This window comes from Ctenocephalides felis, unplaced genomic scaffold, assembly GCF_003426905.1.
Source record: "Ctenocephalides felis isolate EL2017-DRISC unplaced genomic scaffold, ASM342690v1 CF-g0.4_SCAFFOLD_03573, whole genome shotgun sequence".
Lineage (NCBI taxonomy): Eukaryota > Metazoa > Arthropoda > Insecta > Siphonaptera > Pulicidae > Ctenocephalides > Ctenocephalides felis.
Window position 1 is genome coordinate 3,795,991 of NW_020539727.1, and position 26,417 is coordinate 3,822,407.

General features: G+C 30.5%; 1 protein-coding gene across 1 annotated transcript; it reads left to right on the plus strand.

Annotated features, from left to right (window-relative positions):
* Positions 1-3,820: 3,820 nt before the first annotated feature.
* On the plus strand, positions 3,821-15,957 carry LOC113389313 (putative defense protein 3). The gene is made up of 4 exons (XM_026626359.1): positions 3,821-4,091; positions 10,334-10,531; positions 12,595-12,805; positions 15,885-15,957. The coding sequence occupies exons 1-4, from the start codon at positions 3,821-3,823 to the stop codon at positions 15,955-15,957; spliced, it is 753 nt and encodes a 250-aa protein (XP_026482144.1).
* Positions 15,958-26,417: the final 10,460 nt, after the last annotated feature.

The window sequence follows — 26,417 nt, forward strand, 5'->3', positions numbered from 1 at the left end:
ATGATTTGTAATTCGTTCTCGATATATTCTATACGGGTCGATTGTGATTGGTTGTCGTGTCCACTTCAAAATCGATAAAAGCGTGAAGCATATTGTTAGAAATGTCATTCCTAGGCTTAGTGGGAATCAGAATTTGATAAAAAATGTCTAGATAAGAAGAATATTTTATTCCGTCACCAGTAAATAATTGTAGTGAAAGATACGTAAGTTTATGGAAATAATTTGTATTTGCTTACTATATATTTTTAGAAATTATTGTTATACGCAAGACACACACTTCACAGCTGCTGAAAGAATGAGACTGTATCGCCAGCAAAATAGTCAAAAAAACAAACGGTAAATGAATGTATGTTAATCTGAATTACATGACTAGTGAAACAACTGTTCTCGTGCAAATGTCAAAGATTACAAATCCATTTACTGATCCTAAACGTGAAGTATTACAAAGTTGCATATTTTTATAAATAATAGAAAATGAATTGATATTCAGATTTAACCCTCTAAACAAGAAATCAAGCACAACATAGGTTTGTGTAACTGTGTATCATTTATATACAGATATACTTCATAATCAATACTTCATGATTTGTTCTGTGGAATACAGAATTCATTGCATTTTGTAACTGCAGTCTTTTTATGTTTCCTCAACGACCCAATAGAATATTCTTTGAATATTCTAAAACAATCATAACAATACTAAAAATAAGTATCGCATTTGTTAGTTTTGACCAAAATTTAACAACCTAGCGAAATGAAGGCCTTTGAGTTACTTATGATTCCTAAAAAAATGAGATTATAAATTTACCATATATAGGCAAAATTGACTACGGTTGTGCCAGGGTAGGGTAGTAACAGTCGTTATAACTCTTAAACTATACTAATTTTAAAATAAACTGCAAAGGGAGAAAGACAAAATATGTTTCTCTGAACAAGTTTTCTTTATTGTATTGAGTCAGCGCTCTACATTAACATAGTCTGTAGGGCGTATTGCTAAAGAGTCAAAGGTAAGTTTTTTTTGTTCGATTTCTTTTTATTATACCTATTACTTGTATACAGATAGATTAATTTGTTTGTTATTTTGCTACAAATTGAACACTATTATTGAATACTAATCATATCGATGATTTGGGTAGGGTTTAAGACAAGATACGAAAGGAAAAAGCAATACAAGCAGAGAAAGATTTCATAACCAGAATTATCATTTGATGATTGGTTCTGTCTGGTTTGTGGAAGCTCATATTCGGAAAGTAGGGGTGGCGTAAAATGGACCAAGGATCTAAATATAAACAAAATCACTTAATTTTATATTATAATAAAGGTTAAGAAAAATTATGTAAACTAGTGGGGTGGGTGGCATCGTGCCTTAAGGCAAATTTCTGGAACTTCCCGTACCGTAACAAAATGTTCGAGAAATATTGAATGTTTTCAAATAGATTATTCTAAATATTGTAACATTGTCTAATATTTATAAGAATTATATAAACTGAATTGCAGAGTTGAAATTATTTGTTTAAAGTATATTAGAACTATAGTCAATTAAAAATAAAATCTGAATTATTTTCGACATACAAAAAATTAAAAAAAAAAAAAAAAACAAATTTTTTTTTCCAAAATCAAATATTTTGTTAAGACAAGCAGAAAGTTCTTTGAATCAATTGAATCGGACGCTTAGTTCTCTCAAAAACTGCCATTTTTTGTACATTTAGCTCTGTATCTCCGAAATGGCTGGACCTGCCTTTGCGAAAAACTAATAACCCCTTCTCCCAATCATTACTAATTGAATGGTTTTTAGATCATTCAAATCGGATGCTCCGTTCTCTCAAAAACTCGATTTCTATTTTCTGCACTCTTTGCTCCTTATCTCCGTAACTGCTGGACCTGCCTTTGCCAAAAACTAATCAGCACATCTCCTTATCAATAGAAATCGAATGTTTTTTAAACCATTCAAATCGGTTGATCCGTACGTTCGAAAAAGTGGGCGAAAATTTGTATCCATACATACATACACACACACACACACAGACATCAATTTTTTCTGAAGTATGCCAAAATGTTCAGAAACCTTCAAAACGTCGAGAAATGTAAAAATTTTCAATTCCGATTTTCGGCCCATTACAATAACTTACCCTACGGGAAGTTAATAATCATATACTTTATTTAATTCTATTTACTTGTTGATATTTAAGTGTTGGTTAAATTATTACCGAAGGGATTAATACATTAATTTTTCAATCTGACCCGCATTTTGGCCAAAGTCTTGGTCATTTACCTCTTAATGACGTCGGCACTTTGATATTTAGTATATGAAATTAAGTCCACCAAGATGTCTAATTATAAATTACGAAATTTACAAAGCAACAGACTGCAGATACGCATAAAAATTATGTTTTTGTGCTCTGCACAAGTCGATCTACTCTCACTAAAGTTGTATGAAATAATATTAGGCCATGGACACATCAAATACAAATTGAAAAATAGAATAGTAATTAATTTTAATTCGTTTTAGGTAATTTAAACTCTATTAGCGATTCAACATTATCAAATAGGAAATATTACTAATACACCCAGGTCTCGCTATACGACCGCTCTTTATACGGCCTTTCGCTATAACGGCCCTTTTTAATTAAGGAACGTTTTCGATATACGCAGGGCCGGATTTAGAAATTTGGCGCCCCGGGGCACTGACAAAAATGCCGCCCCATCCCTGAAATTTTACGAACTTTCGAACTTTTTTTTCACCCTGCTTCAGCTGCGTGGGACAAAATATAGAAGCGCGTAAGCGCCGCGTCGCAGTCTAACGGATAAACAATGTTACAGAACTTATATAAATGTAAACAAAATTTATACTTAATATTATAATATCTTTAAAATATCTGATAATTTAATGTGCATATGTCTTATGATCACTTTTGTCCGCCAAATGTTTCTTTTTCAAATTTTTTTTATTGGATCATCGAAACCGCTAAACCTGCCCCCCACAAATTTAAGCAGTTATTTATTCTATAATTAATTAATTAATTACGAAAAATGGTAATTGAGTTTCGATATTTCTTCTCTTCTTTGCAAAAAGTTCATAATTTTCGAAAAATTTCCAAATACAAAAAATGTGTTTTAAAAGTCTTTTTTTTCATTTTTCAATAAAATTTAAAGCACTTAATTTTCAGTACGGGATGTTTCAGTAATTTGTCTTAAGGCGCAATGCCCTGAGTCACTAGTTTAAATTTTTTTTTCAACGCTATAAGCTTGGAATTGCCCAAATACGTCATTTTAAAAGGGCTCGAGAACTGAAGAACATATTTTTCTTAAACTTGCAGCTTGTTTACGGGTCTTTATATTAGCCAAATTGCCAAATTTGATAACTTATTAACCAATTTGATAATTTACGTTCGGAGAGGGAAGCAAGGCAAAATAATAAATTTTAGTTATCGTTTATTTCAACTCAAATTTTGCATTGCAATCGTATTATGTTTTGTTAATTATATTTCTTGAAATAAAAAATGTTGTTAAAAAAGTTGATTATATTGTATAGAATTTTTTTCTCACTATCCAAATTTTGCCGCCCCCCAAATTTGCCGCCCTGGGCAGTAGCCCCGATTGCCCCTACTGTAAATCCAGCACTGGATATACGGCCTAAAATGTTTTGCTATAACGGCTTTTTTAACTTCCCGTAGGGCAAGTTACAGTAATCGCAAAAAAATCGAAAATGAAAATTTTTATATATCTTTACGTTTCAAAGGTTCAAACGTTTTGGAAAAACTATAATATTAAGGATGCTGTTGAGAACATTAGTGAATCCTGGAAGGAATTGAAATCGACAACAATGAACCATGTTTGGAAAAAAATATGGCCAGAATGTATAAAAACTACCGATGCAGAAGTTAATTTCCTTCCTGAAGTTAGACAAAACATATTGGATTTAGCACATGATCTCGGTTTTGAAGATTTAAACGAATCTGATGTGCTGGATCTACTTGCAGCTGATAGGGAACCCCTTTCATATGAGGAACTCATTCAGTTGCAAGCAGAGCCGGCAATTGATGAAGATGCAGAACCTGTTGTATCCAAACAGCTAACATCAAAAATCATGTCGAGCGCTTTTTCATATTTTGAACAAGGGAATTTATCACTAAAGGAAGAAATAGACAAGAAAGCAAGACGAACAACTTTAGACAAATTTTTCAAACCACCAGCGCAAAATGATGGTGACAGTGATCTGTAGGTTTTAGTTGTTTCATTTTTATTTGGAAATTATGTAGTGTTTTTGAAGTTTTTTATTTTATGTAAAATTTATGTTCTTGTTAAATATGTTTATAATTTAAACAAAATAAAAAAATAAAATGCATTTTGAATTATAAACCATATTATATATTTATTAAATTTGGAACCGATCCCATTGAATTTGTATGAATACGTATTAGAATAATTGATTCGTTATACGGCTTTTCGCTTTACGGCCAAGTTTTGCGGAACGTATCTAGGCCGTAAACCGAGGCCCCAGTGTATTGCTAGACACTCAAACCACAATTTTAATAACAGATAATGATTTTGCAGATGTTGAAAATTGCGTTTCTTTGAATAATGTAGTGTTAAGTAGCTTTTCGTTACTAATAAATATCAACAAATTAATCGACGACAACAAATTGAAATATTTAACTTCCAAGTTTGTGTTGATATTGACTGATTAAGTTTTTTTGTGCAAGGCATAATATTTTGTTTGATTATTAGTAATATAGTATAGGATAAGACGGGGCACAAAGATCCAATTTGACTTTGAACAATTATATTTTGAACTAATGGTGCATGGCATTGTGCCTTAAGGCAAATTGCTGGAACTTCCCGTACCAGAATTAAATATTCGAGGTAAAAAACAGTAATCAATAAATATTGATCAATGATTAATAACAATTGTTAACATTTTCAAATATATAATTATAATAATTTTATATTTCATTGTTCATAAAATATACAATGACGATCTTATCGCTCAAAACTTCAGAAAGTTTACATTAGCCGAATAAATCCATCTGAAGATATATTTCTTACGTTTAGAATAACGCATTTGAAATATATACATTTTCAAACTGAATAGAAAATTAAAAAAATCATATTTAAAGTATAAAATTTTGTATATTTTTGAAAATTCTGAATTTTTTTTTTCTGAAAATTTTGAAGTTTGCTTGATCCGTATAATAAACTTTAAAGTTACGGTAAAGTTACTTTTAAAGGTACGGAATCCAACAAAATTGTAACAAAATTAGTTCTTATTTTTGAAAATTTTATCAAATATCTGCTGATTTGATGTGCAGATGTCTAATGACCATTTTTGACCGCCAAATATAATTTTTTTTTACTTTTCTGTATCTCCGAAATCGCTAGACCTGCCTTACCAACAATTTTATCAATACTCCATTCCGTTAATACAAGTAACATGTTTTTTAAATAATTCAATTCGGGGATTCCGTTCTCTCAAAAATTGAATTACCATTTTTGACACTTTTTGCTCTGTATCTACGGAACGGGTAAACCTGCCGTCGCCAAAAACTAATCAGCACGTCTCCTTATCAATAGGAATCGAATGCTCTTTGAATTATTCAAATCGGTTGATTCGTGCGCCCGAGATCGTGGACGGAATATTGTATCCAAACATACACACACACATACATCCATTTTTTCTAAGATATGCCAAAAAACGTGAAGATATGCAAAAATTTTCATTTTCGATTTTTTTGCGATTACTATAACTTACCCTACGGGAAGGTAAAAACTAGTTGTGCATGGATTTTTTTTTTTGAAATTTTTAAATCGTTTTTTTGCCTTCCCAAAACTAATCCTATCTGCATACTATCAACACAAACAAAAATTTCTTTGAATCATTCAAATGGGATGCTTCGTCCTCTCAAAAACTGCCATTTTTACACTTTCAGCTCCGTATCTCCGAAATGGCTGGATTTGTCTTTGCCAAAACATATTCAGCACATCTCCTTAGGAATAAAAATCGAATGTTTTTTGAGTAATTCAAATCGATTAATAGGTGCTTCCGAAAACGAGGACAAAAAATTGTATCCATACATACATACACACACACATATCAATTTTTTCTGAGGTATGCCAAAATGTTCAGAAACATCCAAACCGTGAAGAAATGTAAAAATTTTCAATTTCGATTTTTGGACGATTACAATAATTTACCCTACGGAAAGTTAATAAAGGTGACAGAAAAATGTAAGCTCTCAGTTCGGAAAATTAAACCATATACATATATAACTACAAAAAAAAAATTATTTCAAACATATCTTTTAAAACAGTTTTGTTCTTCTTACACCTATTGTAAGAATTGTGTCTCCAAAGAAACTTTGTCTTATAACTTAATTTCGGTTTCGCCAAAGTAAAAGTTACCATAATTTCTGTCTCGATTAAACAGCCGTAAAATTAACGAAAGAGGGGATCCGACTTTGAATAACATTATTTTCAAGTGTTGTTATGAAATAATCATAAATTCTGTCGGAGAACGATCACCAAAGTTTAACTTTGTAACTTTTACTGATCTTGTGTCAGTCTTGTATAGATCATCGATCTTCTCATAACGGAAGAAACAATACAGGATCTGAATTTTGTTAATAGTACGTTCGTGAAATAAAAATTAAGTGATAAACAGTGAATAACTTTTAAAAAAATAGGACATTCAGTAAATATAGAAAATCTTTTAATAGAGAATTTTATTGGATAATTCTGACAAAAATGAACCCAAAAGGTATGTATTTCTATGTTATTGCAATTAACTATGAAAAAAATATTATTATTTATTGCTACGGAAAGTTATGAGTAACAAATAGCACGTAAATTTTATGATAAATTTTGGTATTTTAAATTATAATAACAATTTTGAAAAAGTTTTAGCCTACAAATTAGAAGTGATTTTAAAAACTCATAAACTATTCGAAAGACATTGGTAGGGAATCACGTTGCCTAGTTTTTGGTAAAGATCGGCCGGACCGTTTCTTCGTAATTAAATAATAATTTGTTTTACGATTTTGGTAAAGCTTTGTACAACGATAGATATCGTAGTCTGAAATCACATACTAAAATACTATAGATCTACAATAAGAGCAAATCCGTAGTCCGATGCGAAAAATCTTTCGAAATTTTATATTTCAATAATAAAAAAACTCATTCTAAAAATGTATATATTGTTCCGATTTAAAGTGACAAGAATTGTTTTTATTGTGCATTGTGAACAATTATAATTATGAAATAATTAGGATTACCACAATTACATAGTCCACTGAAGATGACGCAAAACAATGTGTCTAAACGTATGGAAACAATAAAAATGTTATAAGTTCATAACTCTTTGACAATTTTGGCTAACATTTTATTACGACTAATTTTGATTTTAAATTATTTCTTCTATATTAATTAAACTTTTTTTAGCAATTTTAGCCCGCATATTTCAAATATTACTAAAAGCACTTCACATTAGTTTTTAGAACTTGACTAATTTCTGTTTTAAATCGAATTTTCAACAAAATTCGATTTTAGTATAATTTGAATTGCTTCATGTGATTAGTGAAAGTCAAAATTTCATATAGTTACGTCAAACTTATCAAATTTGCATAAATTCACAGTTTTCACTAACATGTAAAAGTATTGACTTTGTAGAGATAAGTGTTTACTTATGAATTGCTTTGCGAAATCCAAACAATATTCACCATTTTTATAACTTTCTTTTCAAAATACATCATCTTACACTTCATATTTTTATAAAAGTTAATAGAATATTTTCTGGAACATCTATATTTTTATTTTATTTTAAAATAGTCAATGTCCACATATTGAAAACCCATCTATTCACAATAATATATTATAGACACATTGCTCTGATTATACATGACACATTTTCTTGCATCCATAAGAATATGTAATATATGGTAGGACGAGGCACAAAGGTTCAATTAAACTTTCAGTAATTATATTGCCTGATCTAAATGAAGTACATGGCAACTCATAACATATGTCAAACAAACAACTATATAACCATGTTTAGTCAAATTCCCAGTTAATTCTAGTTCCAGATATAGTTTTCGAAGAAAATATTAATAGGAGGCATAATAAACTATTAATTTAATTTGTCTCCTGTGAAATAACTCATTTTAACTTAATTTACTTTATATTCAGTATTTCTAAAAAACTATTGAATCTAACTTAAAATGATAATACATCTTACAAATAACCTCTACCTAGAATTTATATTCATGTATCGTTAACTTAATACAAGAGCTCAAAACCAAAAAAATATTACTGGAAGAGAACACTTTTGGTATAAATATTGATATATTCTGTTTATCTTCTGATGGCTACTTCGCAAGAATTAAGGTGATAGCTAGTAATACATCTTTTGTCTTCTACTTTAAAATAGTAGGGGGAAGTTCCGTAACGCTGAACGGCACCAAGGACCGGACACTCTATTTAACACGTATTATTTAAGCGAGTATAAATCTTTTAATTTCAAAATACAAGTGAAAGGTGCGCAGGGAGCACACAGGTGCAGAATCACGCGCCAAGTCTAGCCTGTAATGCATACGGCCACGGCGAGAGCAACCCTTTCCTGTTTTAGGCGCAAAATCACGGCGTCACCTAAATATCAATGGAAGTAATTCTAGCATATTTATGCATTTACGTTTGAGTGGTATGCAAAGATAAAAGTTGTACTTGATTGTTACCCGTAAAATGATAAAATATCATTAGATCTTTAACCAATTTTAGTAGGTGCTATCAAATAAACGAAAATGTCTGTCCCTTAGCACCGGACACTAAGTCGTCCCTTAGTGCGGAACAGTAAACATATTGATATTTCTTGTGAGAATTTACGTAATTTATTCCAATTATTTAATTTTGTTCTGTATGAGTGCTAACGGTCACTACATGCCTACATTTTTCGTATTTCCCAGTCAAAGAATGAAAATCTTATGATGAATGAATCCATCTGAGAGCATCGGTGTGGCCCAGCCAAAAGGGTGGATAAATAGTGTTTGTTTTGCAATATCTAAGAATATTCGTCAAAGACACATGTGCAGACATTCCAGAGCGTAGAGACGGCTATATATGTGATCAATGCAGGTTATTTTGAAATGTCCGGTACTAGGTGCAAATGTTTTAAATCATATTTTTTGATAGCAAAGTTTGATTGATAGCATTAATTATTTTTTAGCAAAGATTGCGGTTTTGTTAATTTAGTTTGATTTCTAACTTTGTTATCATAAATCATAATTTAATAAACATTCCGTAAAATATTTTTTGATTTATTTATAAATAACCTTGGGTGTCCGCCACTTGTGAACATCCCCTTATCACTAAAAATTCTATACTTTGTTTGTTTTTGAGTTATTGATAGTGGACCTTCTTATCCGTGGACCTTTAAGCCCCGCTCTATCCTATTACGTTGAAATTATTCAAGATATTCTTATTAGTCTTTTGTTCTGCTTTGATAAATAAGCCTATTTGTTATTCAATTATATAAATAAATAGATATTTATAAAACTAGATGTAAGTAATATTTTGCCTTAAAATCAGTTGCATGAACTTCTCGATACGTATAAATTATCGAGATAAGAGTTGAGATTTAACTCACTATTTAATTACGAAGAAGCGGCATTACCGATCTTTAACAAAAATCAATCAGCACTATTCCCAAATAATTTAAACTTTCAAAATCGGTTCAGAATTTTTACGAAAATGTGGAAGAAATATTTTGCACTTTCATGCTAATTCTAAAGAAACGGCTCGATGCATTTAAAAAACTGGTCAACTTTAGTAAAACGCGACCCTTATCGAGTTTCATCAAATGGCTTTTTTTGAAATTGGTTCAGCCGTTTTCAAGCAAGCGTCAACTTTTTTCCAATTTTGGTCTGAAACGATTCAGAATTATTTGAAATGTCGCGATAACTTAAAATTATTTTTCGGAAAAAAAGCAAACATTCATTCGGAAAGTTAACAACGTATCTCAGAATCGTTAAATACATTTTCCAATAGAAAATGTATATTAATTAATACATTATAACAATTTTCTATAAATCAATATTTGTAATTTTTGTTTATTTTTGTTTGGTTCGATATTAAAAAATATACTACCATAGTATAGTACCTCATATCAATAAGTATTAATGTAGTTTTATATACTACTAAAACAAGAGAAGGCTGTGATGTTAGCAAACGTATGGATATCAAATACACATATGAAAATTTATAACATTTTTATCGAAGTGAAATTTTTGTTTTAGAACTCAACTCTAAATGATAAAAATACAAAATTGAACATAATGTGTATTTTTATTAGCAGTGTCAGTTATTTGTGTGGTGTCAGTTTGCATCGCGGCAGTATTTAGTTTCCCGGATGGTGCACCAGTAGATGCATGTGTCAAATCAAGACCCAACCAACCTAATCATGGTTCAGCCAGACCCCAAGAACCACACACCAGACCCTATCGTGTAATTGCCTCGCACCAGCACTATGGACCTGGTTCCCAAATAACAGGTAATAGAAATTTTTCACACATTTATTTTATGACATGATTCTGGTAAAAACTAGATTTTATTACATGAAAGTGCGCATAATTTATATTATTTATATATACAGCAAATTTTAACCCTTTCGCTAATAGTGTCATCCATAGACGACATCCGCATCACGTGTTGTGTGTACGGGTGTCGCCCATTGACGACATGCTTTATTTTGAACTTACTTCACGATTCACGACTATGAGTTAAACTATTGGCTATTCTATTTTTTATGATGGTAGACCATGATAAATGTTTACGTGTTCCATATCGAAAATGTGAAATGAAAATTTTTATAGGCTTAACATTAAATTTCTAGCTTAATTGAGCTGAAACTAATTTTAGTATACAATTTCAAAGCTTTAATTCTGATTCTTCAAAATAGTATTAAAACCGATGATGGTCAATCAATTCTTATTTAATATAATACAATTATAAATAATGAAAAAAAACGATTTACAAAATTATGTATTTTATGGGCGTATGATTTTCAATCATATTACGAAGAAAAACAATACGAAGGATAAAACAAAAATCAATAAAACCCACGCTCCAATATGTAGATAATTTTTATTGTTTCGTTACTAATAATAATATTTGTTCAATAACCAAGAAAAAACAACAAAGCGAGGGTTTTTCTCAAAATTAGATCCTAATGCTCAGATATTGCCAAAATAAATTGAAATATCTAATGACTATATAAAATATTATTAACTACATTCAAAAATAATTTTTAAATATATATCAAAAATAAATTGATAGAATAGGAGTTTTGAGAACAACTCTACAAACCAATATTCGCCTTATTTTTTGGCATGGAACATTTTCATATTATAGAAAGTCAGAAAAACATATAACGTATTTCCATATATTACAAGATCAGAATATTAAAATTATATTAATTAGGTGTAATTGAATAAACACCCTATATGTGTAAATAATCGACTTAATGAATGAGAATTAACAATTTTAAAGAAAAAGCCCGACCAATACTTACCAGAAACTAAGAATTTTGAAAATTGACTCAATATTTTGATTAAAAAAATTGTTTTTTTCTGCTAATGGCTGAGCTAATTGTTATGTAAAACTAATCAAAGAAAATTAGAAGATGGTGAAGTTGGCGCAGACGTTTTTTAAAAATCCTCGACAAGGTCAGTTTTTAGCTCATATACGCATTCCAATTTTGGTGTCAAACGATTCAGAATAACTTGAAACAAAGAGAACACATATAATTGTTTTATAGAATTTTCTGGCTAAAATAAAAAACTTATCCTTAGAAAAGTTAATAATTAATCTCAAACTTAACTAATTGTAATTGGCATTTTGTCTTGAGACAAGTTGCAAAAACTTGTCCTCGACATGTGTAAATAGTCGATCTTATCAGTAAAAAATCATCATTAATTTATGAGTTTCTGTAGAGCATTATAATGTGAGAAACTATTGCAGATTAATCAGTTTTGTACCAATTTTTCAAATTGTTGAAATATAACTAATTTTGAGAAACAAACAGGTGTCAAATACATACCCAAAGTATTTTGTTAAAGTACGGCTTATCAATCCAAACTTCAATTAATTGTCATGAATAAAGCATTTTTCTAATATGTTAGTTATCACCAAGATCAGGAACTTTATAGCTTCATTGAAATCGCCTGATAGTGAGTATTTTTCACGAAAACGTAGACAAAAAATTGGACATTTTGGTAATTTTAAAGAAACTAACCAACATAAAACTCTTATCGAAAATCATTGAATAGCTTTCGAATTTTTGAAGTAGATTCACCGGTTTTTTGAGAAAAAGTCGACAAACGACTAAAATTAGCTCTCGTACACATACATATATGTACACACACACACTATTCTAATTTAGGTTTCAAAGGTTTTAGAATGATCATTCTAATATGTAAACATCAATTTAGCATTTCGCACTTTCTGACAAAAACATAAACCACACCCTCGGAAAGTTAACAATAACAACTAGATGATAACAATCAGAATATTTACAACAAACCTTATGTAAATTATACTCTGTTCATATTTCAGTTACTATATCCGGCGACGTATTTCGAGGATTCTTCATCCAAGCCCGTGACGCTGCCACCAATAATTGGGTTGGCAGTTGGGTCGAATCACCCGGATCCAAAGTTCACCCAGAATGCAGTTCTATTACCCACGGAGACCCACGAGATAAACAACAAGCAACTCTGGTCTGGCAAGCACCACACGATGCCCAACCTGGACAAGTTTACTTTACGTAAGTAGAAAATAGTGATTGGCCCAAAGAGTGGTGGTTAGAGCTATGGGCTTTGAATGGGAATTTAAAGGTTTGATAAGAAGGTCTGGGACAGCCTCAAGTCGCAAGGCCAATCGCTTAGTGTTTGCGGGATAAATTTCAATTAGATTATTTAGAAAATCATTGTTTTTCACATGGGCAGTTATACGTTGCCTGTTCACGAGTTGGAAAACCATCCGCTTTGTTTGTGTTAACGTCAGATCAAAAAACAAAAAATGTGGTTTACCAAAGTGCACTTCAATGAAACGGATAATTTGCGGATTCACTTTCATTTACTTAGAGAAGTTCAATTAAAAAACACTTCATTTTTGTAATCGAAATAAATTCATTACTGTTGTATAATAAAATCAATTTTTTCCTTTTCAAATATAAAACAAACAAAAAATTTTTTTATCTTTCTCACGAAACCATCTGCTGGCGCAACGGAGTTCGTCGGGTTTGCTAGTATATTATAATTAACAACAATTCTTAATGGGTAGTACCAAGGTCTATTGTTTCAGAACAAAACCTGCGTTCAGAAGGATTTGTTAAGGGTCCTATGGTAGTGGTAATAATTTAGCGCTAGTGAGCCGATGACAAAATATTGTCAAATGTTTTTTGTTGATTACTAACAATAAGAAAAGACAGTGTTATTTTTGTGTCAGTTGACAAATCGTGATTTTTCTGTTCGTTTGTGTTTGTACATTTATTATAAAAGATTCCATTAAGAATTGCTTTCAAAGGCATAGCCCTTTGACAATATGAATAAAGCAGCGTCAAACTCAGAGACAGGTCATAAACACTACGTGGTGCATTTTGACAGATTACGATTCGTAGATCATATTACACTTTAAGGTCTTTCCTGTTTTTTTTTAAACTTTCCTTTCTTGACCAGTTGTAGGAAATTATGTAAGAAATCATTATGAGCTTCTACAAGAAAGATAAAATATTTAGAAATCTTTGAGCTGTTTAAAATTAGATCACCACTTCACACGGATCTGAATATACTTGGAAGAAAATAATTTGCTTAGGATTGTCAAATTTTGCACGAGATGATTATTGGTTAATAAGAGTTAAGAATGACGGACGATGTAATGAACTAGCACTATAATGCATTATTCACTAAATTTGACTAAATATTTATATTAATATGTTAAAAAAGTGTAGAAGTTATTCCAGTAGGTTATATGTGATGTTTACTGAAGTAAAACTTCTTTAGGTGCGACTAGGGTGTAAATTTGTACAAATGCAACTGAAATAGCGTTACGCCCGAACTGTGAGTCATTCGCTTTCGATGAAATCATTTCAATAAGGGTCGATTAGTAATTAGTCGTCGTGTATGTGAATAGAAATCTGTCGTTGTATGCGTACCGGCATCAACGTTGCCTGCGTACCGATATCAACAAGGAAATCGACATAGATAAATTAACATGTTAAAGTTACATCGTAGCACAAATCTTGATTTAATGGAAAATGCCTGAATCAGAAGAATATTTTGCCCTGCTATTTGAAAATAATAAAACAAATTAAATTTTTGTGACGTGTACTAACCGTAATTTTATTGATTAAAAATTATTTCTATATTATTCGTAGTTTCTATAAATTTTTGAAGTTATTAAAATGAAAAATATTTTAGGCAAGATAGATATTACAGCTGTTCAAAGAATGAGATTATATGGCCAGCGAAAAAGTAAAAAAAATACCATAAGTCAATGAATGTATGTTACTTCAAACACAATTATTACATGATGAGTATAGTCGCGAAAACAATATTTGTTTAAGCGTTGTTTAACATAATCCACTGTGTGAACGAATATTATAGAAGTTATTAATCAGCATTTACTCCATTTCTCTAATGAAGGTTTATTTCTAAATGCTAATTACAATGACAAAATGTCTATAATGATTGAGACTAGTAAATGTGTGCATCACGAGTGTTACCATATTACTAATAAACATTATTCAAAATTGTTATATGATGTATTTATTTTTATTTAAATTCCATCTTGTACAGTAGCAAATAAGTTTTGTATTATTACAAAAGATAATACGATTGTATTGACAAATTTAGTTTCAAATACCCGATTATTAAAATCCATTAATTTTCATTTCAAATTTCGCGCCATTACTTTGAATGCCGATAGCAGCGCCCTCACGTCTGAGTGTAGGACCCTTTAACTATCCCTTCTGAATGTAAAAATCGGGAGAAAGAACCGTCTATTATCATATTCTAATAGTGTCTAGGTGTAGTACTGCCAAAGGGTATGACCTTGATCTGAGTCAAACTCCAACTCGTTTCAGGAAACAATAGTATTGGAGATTTTTCATTGCCATTACACATCGCAGTGCGCAAAATGGTCTATTTTCATTTGAAAACGTATTTTTGTTTAAAAATTGATATCATTACTTCATGATATCAGGTTATCCAGAGCAAGGATTCAAAGTCACGACCTCATCCGCACAAGGCAGTGCGCTTAACCATTTTGCCATGGAATACCTTCAACTATGCATGTTACTATTTGCTAACAATTATAGAATGCAAATTAATGATACTAAAATAACAAATATTAGAATTAACTTTTAGCAAAACAAAAAGTATGAATTTATTAAATTACTTATTGAGAGACCGAATCTGCCGCATAACAGAAAAATGTTATGGCAAGGCCATGTTATGAAGAACTTTCCATACAAAATATTGAAAAAAACAAAGTGGTTGGTATGCAGTCAGGCGTATTTCTTAGGTTGTCAGATAGGAATCCTAAACTAGAAATCGCATAAATGTCAAAAAAAACGATGTTAGAGAACATGGTCTTTCTGACCCAGCTTTATAACATACTAGTGACGTTGCAGTTTATGTGCAAAACGCCTGAATGCACAGCAAATACATGACATTTTGACAGTATTCAGTATGATTCAGTAGCATAATGCATAAAAATTGGAGCGTAACTTGGCCTTGCCATAACATTTTTATGTTATGTGGCAGGATCAGTCCGTAAATTTTATCATAGTATGCTAAATATAATGATTACTAAATTACTAAATTTTGACTTTATTTTTGCAGAGGAACTGTATTAAAGGATTACGGAACTTTCTGGTCCAACATCATCGCTGATGTACCACAGCAGCAGAAGTAAATTAGTTAATAAGTTTTTTTAATTTTTTTTAAGAAGAATCAGTATTCATAAAAGTATATCATAACAATCATCAATATATTTTTGATTTAGGCGTCAACTAATTTTCTTGAAAATTGAATTCAGAAAAGTTGCAAATGTTAACAGTTTTCCATATTAGTTGTCATGCATTTGATCAGAATTTCTCATTTGTAGACATCATGAAAGACCTTGATTGATTTTTCATATGTTTTCTTCCAAGATGAAACATTATTGCATTACTAAGACAATTTAATTATTTTTCACCCTTTCCACTCGGATGCCGCCACTTCGACGGCAAAATACATATAAATCTCGTATTTCGAGAGTGGAAAGGGTTAATGTAGACCAGATATTTGTCATTTTTGTTGTAAAATCTAAATTCATGTTCACTTTTTATATCATAAGAAATCTAGCATAAAATTTGTAAAAAAGCCCATATCAAATGTTTTGTTTAATTAAGTTTCAAGTACAAAACTATTATCATATTGAACTGTGAAGTGAACTTGTTTTAAAGTACACTCAACGGATATAAGAAAGTAATTTCAAATTGTTCATAAATATTGAATAAATTATTTAAAAATGGTAGTTTTATTTATCAAAATTATCAGCTTTATAAATAGTAATGTTTTAGATTTGATTACAGAATCATACATATTCATTCGAAAGAGTGAGAGCTTGTGAGTGGGATGTTTAGAATACATTAGTTGATAGAAATTTTATACAAATTGGAGCATTAATTTGTTTTTTTTTTAAATATTTTTAAAAATTTACACATTAAGCATGAATTCAAAGCGAACAAGTCATACATCGTAACTAATCTTCGCCGGGCTCAGAACAAAACGAGTTGGTTTGGTATTTAGCCTTGAGGCGAGTTACATGAACTTCCCGATATGTGTAAATAATCGACTTAATCAATAAAAAATAAATCAATTTATGAGTGATTAAAAGTATTCCGAGTGGATTTATTACCCATAATTAAAAACGAACGAACATGTTAACTCGGATTATTTTCTAAAAGCAAATTTTCAAAAATCAACAATTTTTATATTTCAACCAGTTTCCGCAGGACTTTAATGGTATAGTATGCTGATTAAGACCAAGTACTCTATTGTTATACCGAGTAGATCATCCAATTTTAATTTTAACAAACATCAAAATACTACTCATTTTCTCAAATTTTGATGAATTTTCAAAATTAAACTACTTGTCGTAAGGCCGTAATATTTCATTAAGTTCTATAAGACCATGATATACAGCAAAAAAAATGTTCCATAAAAATCGGCTTAAATTTTTTTTTCAACAGTTAATTACAAGAAAACGGCTCGGTAGATTTTCAGCTAAAACTAATCAGTATCATTCCCAACTTATATCTTTCGAACAGTTTTTGATTTTTTAAAATCAATTCGGTAGTATGAGCTTAATTGTGGACGAAAAGTTTAACACTACTTTTCATATTACAAAGAAACGGCTCGGCCGATCGCTGCACAAAACTGAGAAAAGATAATCCACATTAAAATACATCGATTGGCTGTTAAATTTATGCAATCGGTTCAAGCGTTTTTGAGCAAACGTCGATGAAAGTTCTAATTTTGACAAACGTCAGAAAAACGACGCTAATTTTTGCAAACTTTGACGATTTTTTAAAATTAAACTACTTGTCGTAGGACCGTAATATTTTAGTATGATCTAAAAGACTATGGTATCTACCGTCAAAAAAAATTTATGAAAATCGTCGAAAAAAAAATTTTTAACACTCTATTACAAGAAAACGGCCCGGCCGATCTCTACCAAAAACTAATCAGGTTGATTCCCAACCAATATGTTTCGAACAGTTTTTGAATTTTTAAAATCGATTCAGAATTGCGGCCTAAAACTTGGACGAAATTTTTTTCACTTTTCTGCGATTTAGAAAGAAACGGCTCGGCCGATCGTCGTACAAAAGTTAGAAACGCTAGTCCTCATCGAGATACATCGAATGGCTTTTAAATTTTTGAAATCGGTCTAACCGTTTTTGAGAAAATGTCGATTTACGGCAAAAAATCTGTGCACGCACACACACACACATACTTTTTCCAAATTTGGTCTCATTCGATTCAGAATGGCTTGAAATGTCGAGAAAACATAAAATTAGCAATTCGGATTTTTTGATGAAAACATAAACTTCTCCTTCGGGAAGTTAAAAAGAGAATTTTGCACCGATAGATCTTTTGGTCAGTTTTTAGCAAATATATGTTGCATATCTGGAATAGAAGTTAAAAACCAATCACCATTGACCGACTTTAATTGGCCCTCTAAAGCTTGGGAAATAGTACTAAGTCATTTATCTATTGTATAAGTATATAAGTATGTCATTTTGTCCAAAATTGACGAAAAAGATCAATTAATCAAAATCACCAGTACTGGCATAAGTTAATTGATTGTAATTCGATTAATTGCGAATATAAATAAATAGGTTCTCAGAATACATGAGAAAAACATCCTCAAAATACACTTTTCAAGACGCAATGCATGTTTGAATTGGTTACTGTGACAAAACTGTGACAATGACGGTCAACATCTGGCAGGATTGTGATTATGTTAATAAAACTAGCCAATTTTGAAGCAAGACGACTGTATCATTTAGTCCATGCTTACCACTTTTTCCCTAATTTTTAGCATTATCTGCAATTTCATTTAAATGCAACAGAATGTTCAGCTCTTTAAAATATATAGTTTAAAATTTTCCGAACAGAAACTCTAATCAATAAAATCGCGATATATGTTACACGACGTGAATTAGTGATCTCCTGCGGGTTCATATCAATCCATTTTGAGTGACAGTCATGGACCTTACACTATGGGTGCATTCGACTTGGACGCTTACGCGCTGTGAGCGCGCCGTGAGCGCGCTTTCATCGTTCGACTTGGCGCTGTGAGTGTCACATAAGTACGCTCGTAGCACCATCGTAAGATGCTCGTAGCACATATTTTGCGCTCAAACGCGCTCACGCCACGGAGGTAGGGCAGCGTGAGCGTGAGCGTCAATTGTTTTTACTATCTGTCATTTCATTTGTTTATTAATTGTCAAATTCTTTATAATTCCGCAAAAATGGCAAGCTGTAGATCACAATTATTTTTTAATATTAATATTGATATTAATTAATTTTAAATTTAATTAATTTTAAATTATTTTAAATTTCAATTTTAATATTACTATTAATTAAGCATAAGCTGACCAAATTTCATTTATTTATTAATTGTTAAATTCTACATAATCCCGCAAAAATGCCAAGTTGTATATCACATTTATTTTTTAATATTAATATTAAATAATTTTAAATTTTAATTTTAATATTACTATTAATTAAGCATAAGCTAACCAAATTTTATTTATTCATTAATTGTTAATTTTTTTATAATCCCGCAAAAATGCCAAGTTGTATATCACATTTATTTTTTAATATTAATATTAATATTAATTAATTTTAAATTTAATTAATTTTAAATAATTTTAAATTTTAATTTTAATATTAATATGTATTAAGCACAAGCAAACGAAATTTCATTTATTTATTAATTGTTAAATTGTTTATAATCCCGCTGAATGATCCAGAAAGTAATAAAATTTACACAATTACCGTTACCGCCAGTTGCCGCCATTTTGATGCTTATTGACGCTCACAGTTTCCAAAACGAACGGAATTTAGTTATCGATTCTGAGCGCTTATCGGCCAAGTCGAACGCTAAAAATTCGTGCTTATAAGCGTGAGCGCTCACAGCGCGTAAGCGTCCAAGTCGAACGCACCCTATATGGACTGCTAATCCTCATATGTTTTTTATTTTATGAAGATAGAAGAGAACTGTGACGTCACTTAATGAATGAGCGTTGCCCACAATCGTGAAACACACCCAATTGATTAAATGTCATATTATATCATGATGTATAATATATAATATAATATGTAATATCTGCTATTGTTTATGCAAATCAAGCATAGAATATTTACTTTTAGGTTAAGCACGTTACATATGACATATGACATTTCATGAATCGGGAATGTTCGACTAATGCCGGCAACGCTCGTTCACTAAGTGACATCACAGTTCTCTTCTATCTTTCGACCCTTGTTTTGCGCTCGAATAGCAGTCCATGTAGTATAAGGTCTATGATAACAGTATATACCAATTGTCCATCAGAATATATTTCACTAAGCAAATTTGGTTACTGAATAGTTAGTCAAACAGGTTAACATGTCAGTTTGATTATGAATTGTAATAACATATGACAATTTTATTTAGAATGGCAGAATAATTGAATGCTTATAGTTGTATGAGCTGGCAAAATCATTAAGTGTGATAAATTATTATCAAATTGATATTCATAAATATGAAAATTTGATTTGATATCTGAACATTTTACACTTAGAACACCTTAGAAAAAATGGATGTAAATTTTCGTCGTCGATTTCGAGAGCACGGATCAACCGACTTCAATAATTAAACTAGTTGGTTTGGTATTTAGCCTTGAGGCAAGTTACATGAACTTTCCGATATGTGTAAATAATCGACTTAATAAAAAAAAAGTGTAAATAATATACTTCATCAATCTTACTTAAAAAAAAACGATAATAATTTTAGAAAAGTTTGACAAATTTTTAAAATTAAACTACTTGTTGTAAGGCCGTAATATTACAGTAAGTTCTATAAGACCATGATGTATATCGCCAAAAAAAGTTCCATGAAAATCGACTTAAATTTTTTTTCAACATTTCATTACAAGAAAACGGCTCGGTAGATTTTCACCTAAAATCAATCAGTACCATTCCCAACTAATATCTTTCGAACAGTTTTTGATTTTTTAAAATCGGTTCGGTAGGATGAGCTTAAATGTGGACGAAAAGTTTAACACTTTTTTTCAAATTGCAAAGAAACGGCTTGGCAGATCGTCGTACAAAACTGACAAACGATAGTCCTCACTGAAATACATCAAAAGGCTTTTAAATTTTTAAAATCGGTTCAGGCGTTCTTGAGAAAACGTCGATCAAAAGTCTAATTTTGATAAATGCCAAAAAAACGATACCAATTTTTGCAATCTTTGACCAGTTATCGTAGGGCCGTAGTATTTTAGTATGATCTAGAACAGGCATCGGCAACCTACGGCACGCGTGCCAGACTTGGCACGCGACGGCGTTCTGCATGGCACTCTACAAAATAATCAGGGCAATCGCAAATATATCGAGACGAAGTGATTTTTAAATAAGAAAAAATGTTGAATAATAATTGTAGTATTTTTACACCCATTGTAGTATTGTTTACAAACATTGTAGTAATTTCACACTCATTGTAGTATTTTTACAAACATTGTAGTATTTTTACACCCATTGTAGTATTGTTTACAAACATTGTAGTAATTTTACACCGATTGTAGTATTTTTACAAACATTGTAGTATTTTTACACCCATTGTAGTATTGTATACAAACATTGTAGTAATTTCACACCCATTGTAGTATTTTTACAAACATTGTAGTATTTTTACACCCATTGTAGTATTGTTTATAAACATTGTAGTAATTTCACACCCATTGTAGTATTTTTACAAACATTGTAGTATTTTTACACCCATTGTAGTATTGTTTATAAACATTGTAGTAATTTCACACCCATTGTAGTATTTTTACAAACATTGTAGTATTTTTACACCCATTGTAGTATTGTTTACAAACATTGTAGTAATTTTACACCGATTGTAGTATTTTTACAAACATTGTAGTATTTTTACACCCATTGTAGTATTGTATACAAACATTGTAGTAATTTCACACCCATTGTAGTATTTTTACAAACATTGTAGTATTTTTACACCCATTGTAGTTTTGTATACAAACATTGTAGTAATTTCACACCCATTGTAGTATTTTTACAAACATTGTAGTATTTTTACACCCATTGTAGTATTGTATACAAACATTGTAGTAATTTCACACCCATTGTAGTATTTTTACAAACATTGTAGTATTTTTACACCCATTGTAGTATTGTTTATAAACATTGTAGTAATTTTATACCCATTGTAGTATTTTTACAAACATTGTAATATTTTTACACCCATTGTAGTATTGTTTATAAACATTGTAGTAATTTCACACCCATTGTAGTATTTTTACAAACATTGTAGTATTTTTACACCCATTGTAGTATTGTTTACAAACATTGTAGTAATTTTACAGCCATTGTAGTATTTTTATAAACATTGTAGTATTTTTACACCCATTGCAGTATTGTTTACAAACATTGTAATAATTTTACACCCATTATAGTATTGTTTACAAACATTGTAGTAATTTTACACCCATTGTAGTATTGTTTACAAACATTGTAGTAATTTTACACCCATTGGACTTATGTACATCATATTATCAGATATTTTATAGAGATTTTAATACTGTGTACATATTTTGTGTAATTTTTTTTGGGTTCAGTACTAAAATTTTTAATTCCAGCATGGGAATTCTAGCAATTTGAATTAAGGCACGATGCCATGCACCCCACTAGTTAATAAAAATGTTTAAAAGATAAATTTGGTTATAATTCTTCTTCCCCAGAACCTGGTTATATATTTCAGGCGGCACCCTGAATCATATTGGTAGAGTGGCTCGGCACACCACAGTTAAAAGCTTGCCGACCCCTAATGAGGCTTGAACATGTTGTTCCCTCTACTTTCAAATATTGTTGCTATTTTTTTTTTTAAATTTATTTGGTGGTGAAACAAACCTCTACTTATGCAGTGAATGCACAATTAAATAAAATCATCATAAAATATTTACGATACTGCCTCTTATATCGAATTAAATCTTATCCCGGTAACAGAAAGTTAATAAGTTAGTAATTACCAAATATTAATAAGAAAATAAATAATATATAATTTTAAAAGATATAAAATATTAATTACGATAATAGGTAGGCACATATATGCTTATATTACTTACGCCATTATAGATATGGTTATATCCTGTTCGATTTTTGCAAAATGTGTGAAAAACGTTAGAAATTTCTTGGAACATTTTATTTACAAACCGTATCTTGTATGATTCAAAACCGATGCACATAAGTGCATTCTCAGAAATACGTATATCAATATTGATATAAATACTTAACTTATATAATAAATAAAGCAAATAATTCAATATAGGGTAGAATGGGGCTTAAAAGACCACGCTTAATAAAGTCCACCACCATTATCTCAAAGACTAATAACGCTATTTTCAAGTCGAGGGCAAATCATGTGTAACCAGTCATCACCATAAATCGGGTGACATCAGAAGGTAAAATGCCATATTGTAAAATTTTTAACTTTCCGAAAAAGAAGTTTATGTTTTCATCAAGAAATCCGATTCCCATTTTGAATCGAATGAGAATAAATTTGGAAAAAGTATGTGTGTGTGTGAACAGATTTTTTTGCCGTAAATCGACGTTTTCTCAAAAACGGCTGGATCGATTTCAAATATTTAAAAGCCATTCGATGTATTTCGATAAGAACTATCGCTTATCAATTTTGCGCGAAGATCAGTCAAGCCGTTTCTTTGTTAAAATCAGAAAAGTGAAAATATTTTTGTCCACGTTTTAGCCCGCAGTTCGAACATTTCAAAAATTTTGAAAATTCAAAAATGGATCGAAAGATATTGGTTGGGATCGTGCTGATTAGTTTATGGTAAAGATCCGCTGGCACAAGTTATTGTAATTCACTGTTGACAATTTTTTGTTCGACGATTTTTATGGATTCGTAATCGATAAATATAATAGTTTTCTAGATTATACTAAAATATTGCGGCCCCACGAATTAGACCTCAAAACTAGACCTTTCATCGACGTTTTTTCAAAAATGCCTGAACCGATTTCAGAAATTTAAAAGTCATTTGATGTATCTCAATGAGGACTATCATATGTCAGTTTTGTGCAACGATCTGCGGAGCCGTTTCTTTGTAATTTGAAAACAAGTGTTAAACTATTCGTTCACATTTATGCTCATACTACTGAATCGATTTTAAAAAATTGAAAACAGTTCGAAAGATATTAGTTGGGAATGATATTAATTAGTTTCAGGTGAAAATCTACCGAGCCGTTTTCTTGTAATTAACTATTGAAAAAAATATTTAAGTCGAATTTTATGGAACTTTTTTTCGCGATATATAATAGTCTTATAGAACTTACTGAAATATTGCGGTCCCACGACAAGTAGTTTAATTTTAAAAATTCATCAAAATTTGAGAAATGAGTAGTTTTTTTACGTTTGTTAAATTTAAAATTAGACAATTTACTTGGTATAACGATAGAGTACTTGGTCTTATTAAACAAACCATTATAGTCCTACAGAAACTAGTTCAATTATTAAATTTGTTGATTGTTGAAAATTTGATTTTAAAAAATACTCCAAGTTATTGTGTTTGTTCATTTTCAATTACATGTAATAAATGCACTTTTTTATTTTTTAAGGAGAATCAGTATTCATACAAGTATATCATACCAATCATCGACATTTTTTTGATTTAAGCTTTAACGAACATTCTTGACTATTGAATTAAGAAAATTTGCAATTAATAGTTTTCCATAATAAGTTGCCATGCATCTGATCAGAATTTCTCATTTGTAGACATCATAAAAGACGTTGATCAAATTTTTATTGTTTTTCTAGATGAAGCAACATTACAAGATTAAAACAATTAAAATATTTTTAATGTGGACCAGATATTTGACTAGACTTCAGAAATCTAGCATAAAATTGAAACTAGTTCAATTATTAAATTTGTTGATTGTTGAAAATTTGATTTTAAAAAATACTCCAAGTTATTGTGTTTGTTCATTTTCAATTACGTGTAATAAATGCACTCGAAATACTTTTAATCACTCATAAATTAATTTATTTTTATGGATTAAGTCGATTATTCACACATATCAAGAAGTACATGTAACTTGTCGCAAGGGAAATTACCAACACCAACCAGTTACATTTTTTTTCGATTGCTATAACTTAATCTGCAGGAACTTAATAATTTTATTTTCAGAAAAGAGGAGGTAGTAGTCCAGGAAATTATAATTATATATCTATTAAAATTAACAGATTAACTCCCTCGTAACGATTTGCGGAAAAGTAGGGCACTGAAATGGCATATAGATGATGCCTGGTTGTCACGACTACCCTAGGGGCGACAAGGAGGCGCCTTGGGCCTATATAGGCACAACCTTTAACAATATACATTTATCAAAAAAAAAAAAAATTCTTTATGTGTTAATGATTCTATTTATCTTAGCTGATTTGAGGTTACTTTTGTATTTGTTAGTTACTTATGTATAAAGTGAACCATACAACGTAAAAGTTATTTCGATTATTCTCATAAAGTGAAGACGTGGAAGAAAAACAGTAAGTCTCATCACCCAGAAAACTGACACAAACTAGTTGGCATTGGTATTTTGCCTCGAGGCAAGTTACATGAACTTCCCGATATGTTTAAATAATCGACTTAATCAATAAAGAATAAATTAATTTATGAGTGATTATAAGTATTCCGAGTGAATTTATTACACATAATTAAAAACGAACGAACACGTTAATTTGGAGTATTTTCTAAACGCAATTTTTCACAAATTAATAATTTTTATAATTGAATGTTAGTATGTTCATTGAGACCAAGTATACTCTATCGTTATACCAAGAAAATCGTCTAATTTTAATTTTAACAAACGTCATATACGATAACCCTCAAATGGCTTAAATATACATTAAATGGCTTTTAAATTTTTGAAATCGGTTCAGGCGTTTTTGAGTAAACGTCGATGAAAGATCCAATTTTGACAAATGCCAAAAAAACGATAATAATTTTTGCAAACTTTGACGAATTTATACCGTTAAACGAGTTGTCGTAGGGCCGTAATATTTTAGTATGATCTATAAGACTATGGTACCTACACCGTCAAAAAAAAGAAAAATCGTCCAAAAAAAGTTTAACACTTTATTACAAGGAAACGGCTCGGCCGATCTTTACCAAAAACTTTTCACTTTTTTGCTATTTATAAAGAAACTGCTTGGCCGATCGTCGCACAAAAACTGACAAATAATAGCTTTCATCGAGGTGCATTGAATAGCCAATTGAGAAAACGTCAATTTACGGCAAAAAATCTGTTCACACACATACGCAAACTTTTTCGAAATTTGCTCTCATTCGATTCAGAATAACTTGAAACGTCGAGAAAACATAAAATTAGCGATTCTGATTTTTTGATAAAAACAAACTTCTCTTTCGGGAAGTTATTTCTTTATTCACTTAATATGAATTATCAAAGTTATTGACATTTTTCTCTGAAACACTTAAAAATTTTCAAGTGTTTCAGTAAAAAAATGTTTGACAGCACTGTTGCATTCTTACATTGATAAACCAGTATAGCAAACTTAGATGATTCTTGTTGGCG

Coding starts and splice junctions, on each gene's coding strand:
- LOC113389313 (XM_026626359.1), top strand. CDS start 3,821: ATGAACCATGTTTGGAAAAAAATATGGCCAGAATGTATAAAAACTACC. Junction 4,092..10,333: donor AACATCAAAAATCATGTCGA/GCGCTTTTTCAT, acceptor TATTTTTATTAG/CAGTGTCAGTTATTTGTGTG. Junction 12,806..15,884: donor CCTGGACAAGTTTACTTTAC/GTAAGTAGAAAA, acceptor TTATTTTTGCAG/AGGAACTGTATTAAAGGATT.